Source organism: Hyperoodon ampullatus (genome assembly GCF_949752795.1).
Source record: "Hyperoodon ampullatus genome assembly, chromosome: 10".
NCBI lineage: Eukaryota > Metazoa > Chordata > Mammalia > Artiodactyla > Ziphiidae > Hyperoodon > Hyperoodon ampullatus.
In genome coordinates, this window is record NC_136923.1 from 66,414,353 (window position 1) to 66,426,907 (window position 12,555).

The 12,555-nt window shown below is 60.5% G+C and overlaps 2 protein-coding genes across 5 annotated transcripts; one reads left to right on the forward strand and one right to left on the reverse strand.

The window, feature by feature from the left end:
• Positions 1-358: 358 nt before the first annotated feature.
• On the forward strand, positions 359-9,463 carry HMGA1 (high mobility group AT-hook 1). 3 transcript variants are annotated; one of them, XM_079712848.1, is made up of 6 exons: positions 359-436; positions 679-792; positions 3,989-4,134; positions 5,983-6,066; positions 6,733-6,787; positions 8,106-9,463. In XM_079712848.1, the coding sequence occupies exons 3-6, from the start codon at positions 4,033-4,035 to the stop codon at positions 8,516-8,518; spliced, it is 654 nt and encodes a 217-aa protein (XP_079568974.1). In that variant the 5' UTR covers positions 359-436; positions 679-792; positions 3,989-4,032; the 3' UTR covers positions 8,519-9,463. The 3 variants fall into 3 exon arrangements, with proteins under 3 accessions (XP_079568974.1, XP_079568976.1, XP_079568975.1); XM_079712850.1 differs by having other exon boundaries at positions 6,733-6,783; positions 8,103-8,282; XM_079712849.1 differs by having other exon boundaries at positions 364-456.
• Positions 9,464-9,611: 148 nt separating this feature from the next.
• SMIM29 (small integral membrane protein 29) lies at positions 9,612-12,141 on the reverse strand. Of its 2 annotated transcripts, none has more exons than XM_079713675.1 (5): positions 12,107-12,141; positions 10,912-11,038; positions 10,633-10,658; positions 10,257-10,362; positions 9,612-10,080 (listed from the first exon to the last, which is right to left on the reverse strand). In XM_079713675.1, exons 2-5 carry the CDS (start codon positions 10,960-10,962, stop codon positions 10,015-10,017), a joined length of 249 nt encoding a protein of 82 aa, XP_079569801.1. In that variant the 5' UTR covers positions 10,963-11,038; positions 12,107-12,141; the 3' UTR covers positions 9,612-10,014. The 2 variants fall into 2 exon arrangements, with proteins under 2 accessions (XP_079569801.1, XP_079569800.1); XM_079713674.1 differs by having other exon boundaries at positions 10,852-11,038.
• Between the last annotated feature and the right edge of the window lie 414 nt (positions 12,142-12,555).

The window sequence follows — 12,555 nt, forward strand, 5'->3', positions numbered from 1 at the left end:
CCAAGAGGGGACTCTCCCGGGGACCCCCATTCCATGCAGTAAGGACGCCCCCTCCCCCCCGAAGGACTCCTTGGTGACCCCTCTAAACACCTCCCCACGTCTCCCGGCCGGGACTGTGGGAAGTGGGCCGTGGCCTCGGGTTCCCAGCCCAGGCCTCCCGCGCGCGCCCGCCCCCAGAAGCCCGACACCGCTCGCCCCTCCCCACACTCAACACCCACCCGCGCGGCGGCGGCGGCGGCTGGCGGGCGGCCGCCCTTTTAAATCCCCGGGCTCATTTGCATGGCCCCGCCCCCTCAGTGACACGGCTGGCGCGGGCGGGCCCGTCCCCCCTGCCCCTGGGTCGCTCTTTTTAAGCTCCCCTGAGCCGGGGCTGCGCTTCTCTAATTGGGACTCCGAGCCCGGGCTATTTCTGGCCCTGGCGCGGCTCCAAGAAGGCGTGAGTTCGCGGCCCCTCCGGTGGCTCCTTTTTTTTATATCTATCATTTAATTAAATTATTTATTTATTGAGGCCGCGCACGGGCCGTGCCTAGCTTCCTGCCCCTCGCCATCCTTCGGGGGAGGGGGAATATTTTTGTCCCCCCGCCTGGATGTGACATATAAATACCCCGCGGGGGCCTGGGCGGCGAGCACGCGGCGGCGGCGGTCTCTGAGCGCCTCTGCTCTCTCTCCCGGTTTCAGATCCGCATTTGCTACCAGCGGCGGCGGCGGCGGAGCCAGGCCGGTCCTCAGCGCCCAGCACCGTCGCTCCCAGCAGCCCGGAGCGCGCACCGCAGGCCGGCGGCCGAGCTCGCGGTGAGTCGTCCCCGGGGCCCGCGGCGGCGGCGGCGGAGGGGGGCGCCCGCGCCCCCGCTGCACGCCGCCCCTCCTGCAAGCAGCCCGGGGCTGCAGCGCGCGCCTCCGGCTTTATTCCCAGGCCGGGGCTGCGCGAGCCGCCGGCGGGGGAGGGCCGCGCGGCGCGGGGGCGGGCGGCGGGGCCCGGCGGCGCGGGGAGGGCACCGGCACCCCTTCCCCCGCGCCGCGGGCGCCCTGCGGGGGGCGGGGACCCGGGAAAAGCGCGCGGTGGGGGAGGGGGCGCGCGGCTGCGGCGAGCGCGAGTTGTGCACCCGGCGGAGCCCGGTGCACCTCGCGCGGCCGCCGCTCCCGCCCGAGCCCGAGCCCGGGCCTGGGTTGTGGGGGGCGGGGAGAGGAACAGGCTGCGGCGACAGGGGAGAGTGGGGGGCCGGGTGGCCCCCTCAGCCTGGGGAAGTTCTAGAAGTGAGGGGGATGGGCAGGAACCCCGCAATTCGGCCTTACTCCAGCTCGGCCTTTCTCCTGGCGCCCCTCCGCAGATGAGGCCGAATCGCCGGCCTGGGTTTGGGGCTTCACCCCGACCCCACCTCTGGCCCGGCCCGCGCCTCTTCAGCCCCCAGGGCCCGGCCTGCCTTCCGCCCCCACAAACTGGTTTCTCTGCTTTGCTGGGCTCTGTTGGAACTCGTCCCTTTGACTCCCCGTTTCAATTTTTTTTTCTGGGGCTTTATTTTGCGGGGAGGGCGCGGAGGGAGGTGGCTTTTCTTCCTCTCCCCCGCGCGCGCCAGGTTTCCTGCCCCAAGGCGGGCTTGGGTGCCCCCTCTGGCAGGAAGTGGGGCCGGGTGCACCCTCGTGGCGGTGCATGCGGTCGGGGTGCACCGGTTTCCCGCGCCTGCGAAAGCGGCCTGCGCCCCTCCCCCCGCGCTCTAGCCCCCAGTCCCGCCGGCCGACCTGCAACCGCCGGGCGCAGACACTTGCAGAGTCACTCTGGGCCCCGGGTCTGCAGCAGGGACGACAGGGACTTTACCAGCCCCCAAAAGGGTAAGGAAAGTGGCGGGCTAGAAGGGTCGCCAGCAACCCACTCCATCCTGCTCGCCAACTTGCTCTGTGACCTTGGGCAACTCATCATCCCTCTCTGGGCTACTGTTTTGGGGAAAACAAGGTGGTTCCAGGATGATTTCCTCGAGTCATTCCTGCAGATTGCCTCAGCATTTGTGGAGCCCACACTGCGTGCACAGTGTGTGGAGGAGACAGGCTTGAGGCCTGGAAGGGCTTATTACCAACTGAAGGATTGAAGTTGGACCCTAAACGTGGCTTCGCCAAGCCAGGCCTCGCTGATGTTCAGAAACAGGTGGAAGAGACAAGCATTTGTTAGTCTCACCAGAGAGGGCCTCAGGCCTTGCCTTCTCTGGAGTCCTGGATCTGGGGTGAGGGTGAGCGGATTAAAGGGTCCCCAGCAGCAAGAGGTGGGGGGAAACACCAGGGACACCCACCAGGATCCCCAGGCAGGCTAGCCCAGGCTTTATGGGATTAGGGGCTGGCTTTGCCCAACTGGAACCACCTCTCCGAGGGTGCCTCCAGCAAACCTCATGTGAGGTCAGCACTCATTTAGCTGATTAATTGTGATGTTTAGTTTTGAAGGGGGACCTGTGGTGTAATATAAGATTCTAATCACTGCCTGCAATTACAGAGCAGGCCAAGCCACTAATGATGAAGCAGGATAAATCACCAACCACCTTGTTTAAAAGGGTCTTCAAGTCTGAAATATTATAAAATGGAATAATTACCAAATTCCCGCCATCTGGAGCATTTCAGTACTTGAGGATCAGGGGCCTCAGGCCCTCTAACAATCACAAGTTTGCAAAAACGGTCTTTCCTCTCATTGGGTTAAAATTGGAAATTGCCTGAATCTGAAAAGAGAAAAGAAAGTCATTTCAAACGTTCTAGTTCTCATTTTGATCTGGAATGAAGCTTTCTGTTGTTTAAGCGTTTTTAACTTTTACCTGGTTTGATCCTTGCCGCAGTCTGGAGAGGTAGGTGAGGCAGGTGCTTTATCATTACCCACATTTTATAGATTGAGGGGCTTTCAGAAGTGGAGCCACTTGGGCCCACCCTTTGCCAAGGGCAGCCAGGGATTGGTTATCAGGGAGGTGTGGAACCATAGGCCTCCCAGGACACGTCTCTATCTGTAACTTGGGGATAATAACGGGGAGGACAGGGATGGGGCTGCGAGGGCCCTCACTGTCCTTTCTCAGCCTCTGGAACAGACTCCCAAATACTCCTTGCAGAGGGGGGTTTCAGGTAAATTCTATATTAGTAGGGCAGATGAAGCCCAAACAGGCCTCTAAGGAGAGGGGAGGTGCTAGAAAAGGACCAAGGAGCTTTTAGGATCAGCCCTGCTAGGGCTTCAGGGAGTCAGCTGGCATCTGTCACGAGGGCCCCTCTCAGTTGGACAAGTCCCTGCCCCTCGTGTAAGGAGGCATCAAAGAGAAAGATCTCATCTGACTCCAGGTGGGTGGGGGCGAGCAAGGGGGAAGAGGAGACTCACCTTTCAGCTTTGGGTTTCTTTTCCTCCTCCCACCTCACCCACTGTGGTTTTAACCCTCTTCACCCTTCTTCCCAAATCGTCCCCATCTTTGAACCCCCAAGGCTTTTACCCAGGGAGACAGCAGCAGAAAGAACTGGTGGGGCTCTGGCAGATGGGCAGTACCGTGGACGAGGTGGGCCGGGGATTGATGTCTATGGCTGCCAGATGCCCAGGGCTCATTCTCTGCTTACCTTTCCTCCCTTGTTCCCTGCGAGCTACCCAGGCTTGGTTTTCTCTTGAAGAGAAGGGGCAGCTTGGTGGAGGGAGGGGGCCCTGGCAGTGTGAGGACCCGCATCTCACCCACACCGTTGCCAGGGCGGCCTTACCCACAGCCAGGACTGGGCTGGCTGGGCTCTTGGGCCCGGGGCCTGTGGGGCTGGCAGGACGACAAAGAGGAGATAAGGAGCTGATTAGGCCCAACGGCCCAGCCCCGCCCTGTGGCTGCAAGCTGGGCTGGGCAGATGCCCCCATCGGCCCAGGGGCCCAGGTGGGAATCGCGGGGACCCCTGGGAGCAGGCAGTTTCCTGCCCGGCATTTGGAGGGTGGGAGTGGTGAGGGGGTAGGAGGCGACTAAAGCAAGAGGTTTTGTTTAAAACAACTTTTCCCGCCTCCCAGCATCCCAGCCGTCGCTCCTCCACCTGCTCTGCCGACAAGGGAAGATGAGCGAGTCGAGCTCGAAGTCCAGCCAGCCCTTGGCCTCCAAGCAGGAAAAGGACGGCACTGAGAAGCGAGGGCGGGGCAGGCCGCGCAAGCAGCCTCCGGTGAGTCCCGGGACGGCGCTGGTAGGGAGTCAGGTGGGTGTCCAAACCTTTGCCTCGGTTTACCTCTTTGGGCTAGGGAGGTGCCAGGCGTCTTGGCAGGTGAAAGCAGGGCTGGAAGGGCGCAGCGTCATTCCTGTACACGTGTGTTCTCCCCACACACCCGTGCACCCCACACATGCATCCCCGGTGCCTGAGAGCCTGGGAGAGAAGTGCAGCCCGAGGGAGCCCTGAGCCCGAGCCCGAAAGTCCAAGCCAGAAGTGACCCTGTAGTCATGCAGGCCACTCAGTGCTTATACACTGTGGTAAACCACCCACCCTTTATTTCCATCCATCGTGGACCAGTACATTATGAAACAGTAAAGATGAATTATAGAAACGTGAACATTTACATACGGAAGCCTAGCGTTTTTTGTTAGTATATTCACTGCACATGATAGTACTTTGTTAATTTACTATAAAATTTACTATGAAGGTTTCTAAATACTTACTGTATGTTTCTGTAGTTCCTCACCCCAGGCCAGTAACAGTTTCTGGGCCAGCACCTGTTCACGGGCCTCCTTGAGTGGCCCTGGATTGGGCTTTGTCCCAGCTCTGTAAAAGGAAACGGAAGCCCAAGAAGCTTAAAATGTTGGGGAGTTGGTGGCAGAGTGACTGAGAGCCCTGGTTCTGCCCCTCACAAAGGTCCCGTGGGGTTAAAAGGCCAGCCTGGTACTGTGGGCACCCCAGGGAGCTTGGCCAGTCAGGCTGTGGGGACCACCCGTTACATGGCGGAGATCTTGGTTTCTCTCACAGAGGGGCAGCTATCCCCACGTAAGGGGCAGCTGTTGGTGAAGCCCCATTACTTCCCTTTCATGGGGCAGAGGAGAGGAAAGCAGTTGAGGTCGATCCTTGCTCTTTACACATCAGGCAGCTTGTGTCCACCGGGCCCTGGGCGCCGCCCCCCATCTGTAGGTGGAGAGGCCTGTACTGACCCTCAGGACCCGTGAGGAGTCTGATGGGTGGTGGAATTCAGCTGCCTCTTTCAGAGCCCACAGTTTGTGTGTGGGGAGCTCATCCTCTTAGTCTCTGCCGCCTTGTGGTCACTGGGGGGGTCAGAGAAGGGGTGTTGGGTTACTGGACCATGAAGAGCCCCCAGGCAGCTGCCTTGGGAAACCATAGCTGACGTGCCTTTGCTGCCCAGCTTCTATGCATTATGTAGCAGTTTTTTATTCTGTCTCGGGCTTATTAAAATTTCAGTGGCACCAATGGGCAGGGATCTCTGGGGTTCCGAGATCTGGACATAACTCCTCCCTAGGAGGCAGCCTGAAGGGAGTCTGGTTTGCAGGTAGAGGCTGTAGGTTCCCTCTAGTGGGAAGGGGGATCCTTTCCCCTCTTCTGCATCATCTGAGGGGGTGGGCAATGATCACAGCCCAGTGCTGGACACTTGTACGTTTTTCATTTAGTTTTCGTGACACTCTGCAAGGTAAGCCTTGTCACCATTTACAGATGAGGGAAACTGAGGCTCAAGCATTAAGTGTCTTGCCCGAGATCTTAGAGCTAGTCCGTGGCCGAGCTGGCATGTGGACAGAGCTGCCTAAGAGTGTCTTTCTGCCCCCGTGACACCCTTCCCAGAGGCCTTCTGGCCTCTTGTCATTTTGCTGTCATAGGGAAGCAAGGGGAGAGACTTTGCAAAAGATATTCAGACGGAGAACCTGAAGCCCAAGGGCTGCCTGCTATGATTCCTGTGGATTCCAGAGTTGGGGGATGGCTTGCAGACTTAATTCTGCTGGGCTGGGGCAGAGGGCTCTGTCCTGAAAAGGGTGGGTCAGGTGGCTTCTGTGTCCCTGACCGCCCCATCTGTCTTTGCAGAAGGAGCCCAGCGAAGTGCCAACACCTAAGAGACCTCGGGGCCGACCGAAGGGGAGCAAAAACAAGGGCGCTGCCAAGACCCGGGTGAGGCTTGAGGAGGGCCCTCTCCCCACGACAGCAGCTATAGGAGGTCTGGGAAAGGGCTGGCTTGTCCTCATTCTTGGCACTCTCTTTTCCTCTGGCATATGGGGGATGATGTGTCTTTGCTAATTGAAGAGAGTGGGGCAATGACTGAGGTCTCACTTCTGGGGCCTTGGTCCTGCCCCGGACACTGGGGAAATCGAGTCAGATGTCCCACAGCTTTCCTGGTCTGGAGAGAGGCGAGTTGGGAGGAGCAAAGGGGCAGCTCCTGGGCTGAGAATGTCACCTTTTCTCCCGGAGGCCCCCCGGCTCCTGAGGGAGTGGGGAGAAGCAGGGAAGGCCAGATCTACAGTGGCATCAGCCTTTCAGAGAAGTTGTTTTGTTTTTTATTTTATTTTTTCTAAGACACGACTCATATCCTCTGAGTCATGGGTGGAGGAGGGAGTGGGGGGGCGTGTGTGTATGTTGGGGTGGGGGGGCAGTGTGGCTGGCCAGTCATCACCAGCTGGACTCGGGTGGGCCTGCCGGGCTGAGAGTCCTGGGCTGCCCCGAGCAGAGGAAGGTAGTTCTGCCCCTCCCTGCTCTCCCTCACCATCCAGGGCACTGGTCATTGGGTGAGCACTGTCAGGAACATCTTTGACTTAGTGGATCTTTTCTCTGACCATCTAGAAAACCACCACAACTCCAGGGAGGAAACCAAGGGGCAGACCCAAAAAACTGGTAGGTGAACAGGTGGCGGCAGCTTGGCTCTTCTGGGGAGGCTGTTAAGAGTGGGAGATGCCCCATCCTATGCCCACATAGGAACATGGCTCTCCCTGACCTGCAGGGCCAGGAATGGTGAGACTTCATGTTTTACCCAGGCCCGGAGAGGGGAAGGGATTTGTCCAGGGCTCAGGATTCCTGGCACCCAGCCCAGGGCTTTTAAAGGGCTGTGTCCATGAGAGGTGAGGGGTCCCAGGTACAAACCAGACCAGACTGCCTGCGCTGCCCTACGGGGGTGGTCCCTGTGTCTCCTTCCTCTGCTTCTAGAACAGACTGAGAAGTTCTAGGGTGAACTTGGAGGTCAACTACTAGTGTTTCTCCTCCGCCGCCATTATAGAAATGAGGACGAAGGGAGGTTTAAGGAGCAGCAAAGGAGCTCAGGCCGGGGTGGGGGGGCGGGCGGGCGGGCAAGGGGGTCGTGCTGGGTGGGGGTTGAGGTGCGATGCCGCAGGGAGCTACCTCCTCAGGGGGGCGCCGTCCATCTCTAGGCCCCAGTAGCTGGTAATGGAAGTAGGCGGGTTGAGCCGGGAGATGCTTCCAGGGGGTCCACTGCAGTGAGGGCCCTCCCAGCCCTTTACTGTCCCCAACCTGTCTTCCCTGAGGCACTCGTTCCTCGAGCGTGAGCCGAGCCACCACTGGGTGACGGGGGCTCGGGGTGCTGGCTGGGCCCCAGGAGTGAGTAACAGGAAACAAGTTGTTTTGGAGTTTGTGCCTGGCACGGGGGCCCCGTGTGGTGTCCCGACATTCCCGCCCAGTGAGTGAGCCCCGGCGGCACACACTTCCCCTTCCTCCCCGCCCTGGCCTGGGGTCAGCCCGTGGCCACCGCTCCGCAGCCCAGCAGCTGCCCCTGCAGGCCAAGGCCACTCGGTTCCCCGGCACCCACCAGGGGGGCTCCTGCAGCCTCCAGCCACCCCTTCCCTCCTCATTTCCTCTCCCTGGCTGCCTCCGCTCCTCCCCTGCCCGAGAACCAGTCACTTCCTCGCTTCCTCGAGCTCTGCCAGGTACCCCTGCCATGGGCCTGGGGGCCAAGGGGCCTGGCTCTGTGTGAGAGCAGCATGTGTGTGGTTTTTTTTCCCTCCCTTTAAATTCTTCCTTTTTTATGAATGAAACTGGGCCGTGGAGGTTGCTGAGTCACCCACACACTCAGCCCTGACTCATCCCCCTTCTGGAGAGCCAGGGAGTGCGGGAGGGGCTGGGGGCGAGCTTGGCCCCTGGGGGGTGGAGGAGGGAGGGGGGCAGGCCTGGCATTCCTGCTGATGGCCCTGCCCACCCTGCAGGAGAAGGAGGAAGAGGAGGGCATCTCGCAGGAGTCCTCAGAGGAGGAGCAGTGACCGTGCCGCGCCGCCAGCTCCCTCACCGAGGAGCAGTTTCCTTCTGGGACTGGACAGCTCCGCTCCGCTCCCACTGCCCCCACCCCTTCCCCCAGGCTCTCGTGTCACCGCCACCCACCTGCGCCCTCACCACCACACTACACAGCACACCAGCCGCTGCCGCAGGGCCCCCGGGGCCCGAGTCGGGGGCAGTTTCCTTTGATTTCGGGTCCCAGCGACCCCTGACCCACGCACCTGACTTCCCACTAAGCTGCTCCCGCGCTGCTGCATTCCCACTCCCTCAGCGTGGGGACCTTGCTGGCTGGGCTCTTGGTTTCGGGGTCCCTTCTAATCCCCGACTCTTCCCTCTGGCTTCCCATTAAGGGGCCTGGGAGGGCTCCCCTGGCCTTAAAAAGGGGCCCAAGCCCCATCTCATTCTGACATGCCCCACTCCCACTGTACTAGCGGCAGCAGGTGTGGCCACTGGAGAGGGGTGATTGGCCCCAGATGCCCCCGACCAAGCTGTGTCTCACCAGGGGTGGCTCACACGCCCTTTGCTTCCTTCCCACCTTGCCTAGTCCCTGCAGTAGGTTGGGCCGCCCCCTTGGGGGCACAGGAAGGCAGGCAGGAGGGGTTTAAGCCCCCTCCCCCCTCTAAGCAGGCTCCAACCTACCTTGCCCTCAACCTGGAATCCAGTGCAGTGATGAAAATGCAGAGTCACCTTTATCCAGGTGAGGCCCAGGAGGCCTGGGCTCCCGGTGGCAGCCACTTAAGGCGGGCTAGAGCCACTCCCTGTCCCTGTCTGCTTCCACTCTAGACCTCGGTTTCCCCTTCCTTCCCTCACTGGGGGCACTAATAACAAGGAGCTAGCCTTGCCCACTCCCATCCTTCTGCTCCTCCCCAACCCCCAAGGTTCTGGTTCCATCTTTCCTCTGTTCACAAACTACCTCTGGACAGTTGTGTTGTTTTTTGTTCAATGTTTCATTCTTAGACATCCGTCATTGCTGCTGCTACCAGCGCCAAATGTTCATCCTCATTGCCTCCTGTTCTGCCCACGTTCCCCTCCTCCAAGATGCTCTTAGGGGAAGGGGCCTGGGGCAAAGCAGGCTGGGTGACCGACTACCCCAGTCCCAGGGAAGGTGGGGCCCTGCCCCTAGGATGCTGCAGCAGAGTAAGGAGGGGGGCCTGTGTTGACCGTCGGGTGTAGGGGCCACCTTCTCCCCCTGTTCTGTCAGGGAGGAGGTAGCCATTATTTGTCCCAGCCTGGGGCCCCCCCACCCCGGTTTCCTATTTGCAGTTACTTGAATAAAAAAATATCCTTTTCTGGACTGAGTCTTTCTGTGATGGGTGCCTGGAATAGGGAAGGTTGGAAACCAAGGGTCTAGTGGGTGGGGGAGAAGAAGAAAAAGCATTGGCGTCAGCTCCAGGGAAGGTAACTTAAGCCCCTCTTGAAGAAGTCAACTACACCCCTAGCCACAAAACGTTTTATTTACAAAATATATATACTGAATATTATACATTAGGCCCTGTCACCATGGGAACAGCTCCAAAGCCAAGTCAGGGAGGGCTAGAGAAAAGTGGTGCCTGTGGAAGGGCAAAGCTCCACCCTGTCTCCCAGCCACCCTTCCACCCCAGAAGGAAAGATTCCCATTAGCTCCTGGGAGTGGCTGGTAGGCTCAGCCCACAAAGGACTGAAGGTCTAGCAGGGAGTGAGGTGACAGTGGGGGCTGACTGCTATGCAGGGCTTAGGACTGGGGACAGATGGGAGGAGGAACGGAGACCCAGTACCCAGGAGGGGGAGCTGGGGGAAGCAGCAGGCTGCAGGGCCCTGGGCGTTCCAGGACCCCATGGTTCTGAAGACCAGGGCAGGGGGCTCAAGTCATGTCTTGACATCCAGCAAGGGCATCCGCTTGTGCTGGTAGCCACTCTGCCAGCCATGGACCACCTGTAGGGGAGGAGACCCGCACCACAGGGCACAGTCCACGGCATAACTTGGGAGGAGGCACCCCACTAGCCACGGCCCACATAGGGAAGGCTGAGAGCAGAACCAGGCTCTGTCTTCAGGGGTATGAATAGAGCAGGCCCACCTCTGCTGATTCTCACTGTCCCCAGAGTGCTCACCTTGGGGTCTCCCACGTCAGAGAGTAGCTCCTGCTCAGCCTCGTGCAGCTCCTCAGCAGGGTCGTAGCTGTACACGGGGAGCAGGTGATGGCGAAGCCGGTCCACCCTGGGGAGCATGGGAGGGGGCTCAGCCCAGGGGACCCACTCCCCTTCTTCAGACACCTGACTGCCCTGTGTCTACTCCCCCTGGCAGGGGCACACTAGAGCTCTAACAAGACATGTCTGGGCAGGAAAACCTAACGGGAGTGTAGGGAATTTCAGGTTTGTGTCTGGCTGAGGAGCATCTTACATGTATTCAGGGATCTCAGATCCTATGGGAAGAACTTTAAGCACAATTCAGGGGAGGTGGCGCGGGTGGGGGGGCAGGGACACTCACCGCTTTTTCTTCTGGACATACATTACCTGTAACAGAGACACAGCACTGTGGAGGCCGCTGAGCCCAGGATGGCCCACAAGTGACACGGGTCCACCTCCACACCCTCCTCTCCCGTAACAGCAGGACAGCTGAGATGCTGTGTGCAGGCTGGACCAGGCCCACCCAGCCCTGCCTTCGCAAAGGTGTGGGTGTGTATGTATGTATGTGGGGGCTCCTTACCACGGCCACCACCACCCCGACCAGGGTGATGAGGAAGAAGGGCCCCAACACATAGCCCACCATGGAGTCGCTGCTGGCCTGTGGGGCATTGGGCACAGTGGTGTTACTCATGACATCGGCAGCCAGAGGGCTGGGTAGTCAGCATGGGCAGTAGTACTGCCTCGGGAGGGCGCCTCCACTGGGCTCCCTGGGGAGGAGGAAGGAGGTTGTCAATTCCACCCAGGCTCCCGATTCCTCCCCAAGAGCTAGTAATATATGAAAACTTAGGTCAGGCACTGGGAAGAGGGATCTTCCAGGTCAATGTGCTGGGTTTAACCCTCCAGGGACTCTCAGCAAGTCCTGGGTGTAAACGGCACCAAAGGGAGGCCCAGACCCAGGGCCTGAGTCCTGCCCAGCTCCTATCCCCAAATCAGGGTGGGGCTCAGCTCAGGTGCTGGCCAAACATTTGCAGATATCAATTCCTGAGGAGAGGTTAGATGTAGGTTCCCAGCTCCTGCCCCAGCCTCCTGGGGTACTGGACTGCCAGCAGCTATCCAGTGGAGCAAAACGGGGATATTAGGTTAAAACATGAGGGTCCTGCATTGCAGCCTAGGGGTGAGGTGGGAGCATCTGAAGGAGACCATCTCGGCCCGGGTCCAGTGCCCACACTTCGGTCTATATAGGTCCTATGCCCTCTTTGTCCCTGGAGTCACTCCAGGCATAGCCTGGGCACCGTCTCCCCCATCGGTCTTGTGCCAGGGTGGACACAAGTGGGCAGGGCTGGACTGCATCTGCGAGGTGATGTCACCGCCCCCTGGTCCCCACTCGGGGCTCCGCCCGGGTCCCTCCCCTCCTGGCCTGGGATGACAGGAGGAAGTGGAGAGGGTCAGCTCCCATGACAGATGCAAGGAGACTGTCCACGGGTGGCTGCACGCAGATATACCCAGGTCCTTGACCCCGGTTTTCCTGGGCTTCTATCGGAGGGCAAGGTATGAGCTACCCGTCCCGCTACCCGTGGGGGCTACGGGCTCACCCACTCGCATGCCCGTCCCATGGTAGAGGGGACATGCCGAGGTAGGGAGGGGGACAGGCCGTTCCGAGGATGCGGACCAGCAACGGAGAGCGGGAGGTAGTTCCCACGGCGCTGGGAGGCTCAGGCCAGGGGAAGGGAACTTAGGGGGAGCACAGAGGGGCCCGGGCATCCTGGCATCCCGACACCCCGAGGCGTGGACCTGTACCGGCGCTTTGCAGCCCATCCAACCCGGCCAAGCCTTACCTCCCGCCGATGCAGCCCGGAAAGGAACGCCCTCGGTTGGCTCCGGGGCCCCGGAAGAGCCGGCAGGCGCGTGATCAAAGGACCCGGGGAAATGGGCGGGGCCACGGTATCAGGGTGCAGCCAATCCGATGGCGGCAGGCAGACGGCCCGGAGGCTTCGGGAGGGGCCAATCCGGAGGCCGGGGGTGCTGGCGGCGCCGAGCCGAGCCGAGCCGGCCTGGGCTGCAGGGTCCACCCTGTGACGGCAGGGGGCAGCCGAGGGCTGCGCAGCGGGGAGGGGCGGAGAGGGGCGGGGCGCGCGCGGCTTCCCAGCGTACCCCGGGGCGGACCCCTGCTATGCGGCCGCGCTCGGGAGCTCACATTCCAGGGAGAGGCCTGGCGTCCGCTTTACTCGCACGTCTGGTTGGAGCCCAGTCACGCTCTAACGTTTAGCCCAGGCCCCACAAGGCC

Bases quoted from the DNA above. Each gene is read 5' to 3' on its own strand.
- HMGA1 (XM_079712848.1), top strand. From the start codon at position 4,033: ATGAGCGAGTCGAGCTCGAAGTCCAGCCAGCCCTTGGCCTCCAAGCAG. The intron at 4,135-5,982 runs GTGAGTCCCGGG...CTGTCTTTGCAG, and splicing joins GGCCGCGCAAGCAGCCTCCG to AAGGAGCCCAGCGAAGTGCC. The intron at 6,067-6,732 runs GTGAGGCTTGAG...CTGACCATCTAG, and splicing joins AGGGCGCTGCCAAGACCCGG to AAAACCACCACAACTCCAGG.
- SMIM29 (XM_079713674.1), bottom strand. From the start codon at position 10,962: ATGAGTAACACCACTGTGCCCAATGCCCCACAGGCCAGCAGCGACTCC. The intron at 10,659-10,851 runs GTAAGGAGCCCC...TCTCTGTTACAG, and splicing joins TCGGGGTGGTGGTGGCCGTG to GTAATGTATGTCCAGAAGAA. The intron at 10,081-10,256 runs GTGAGCACTCTG...CCTCCCCTACAG, and splicing joins CTGACGTGGGAGACCCCAAG to GTGGTCCATGGCTGGCAGAG.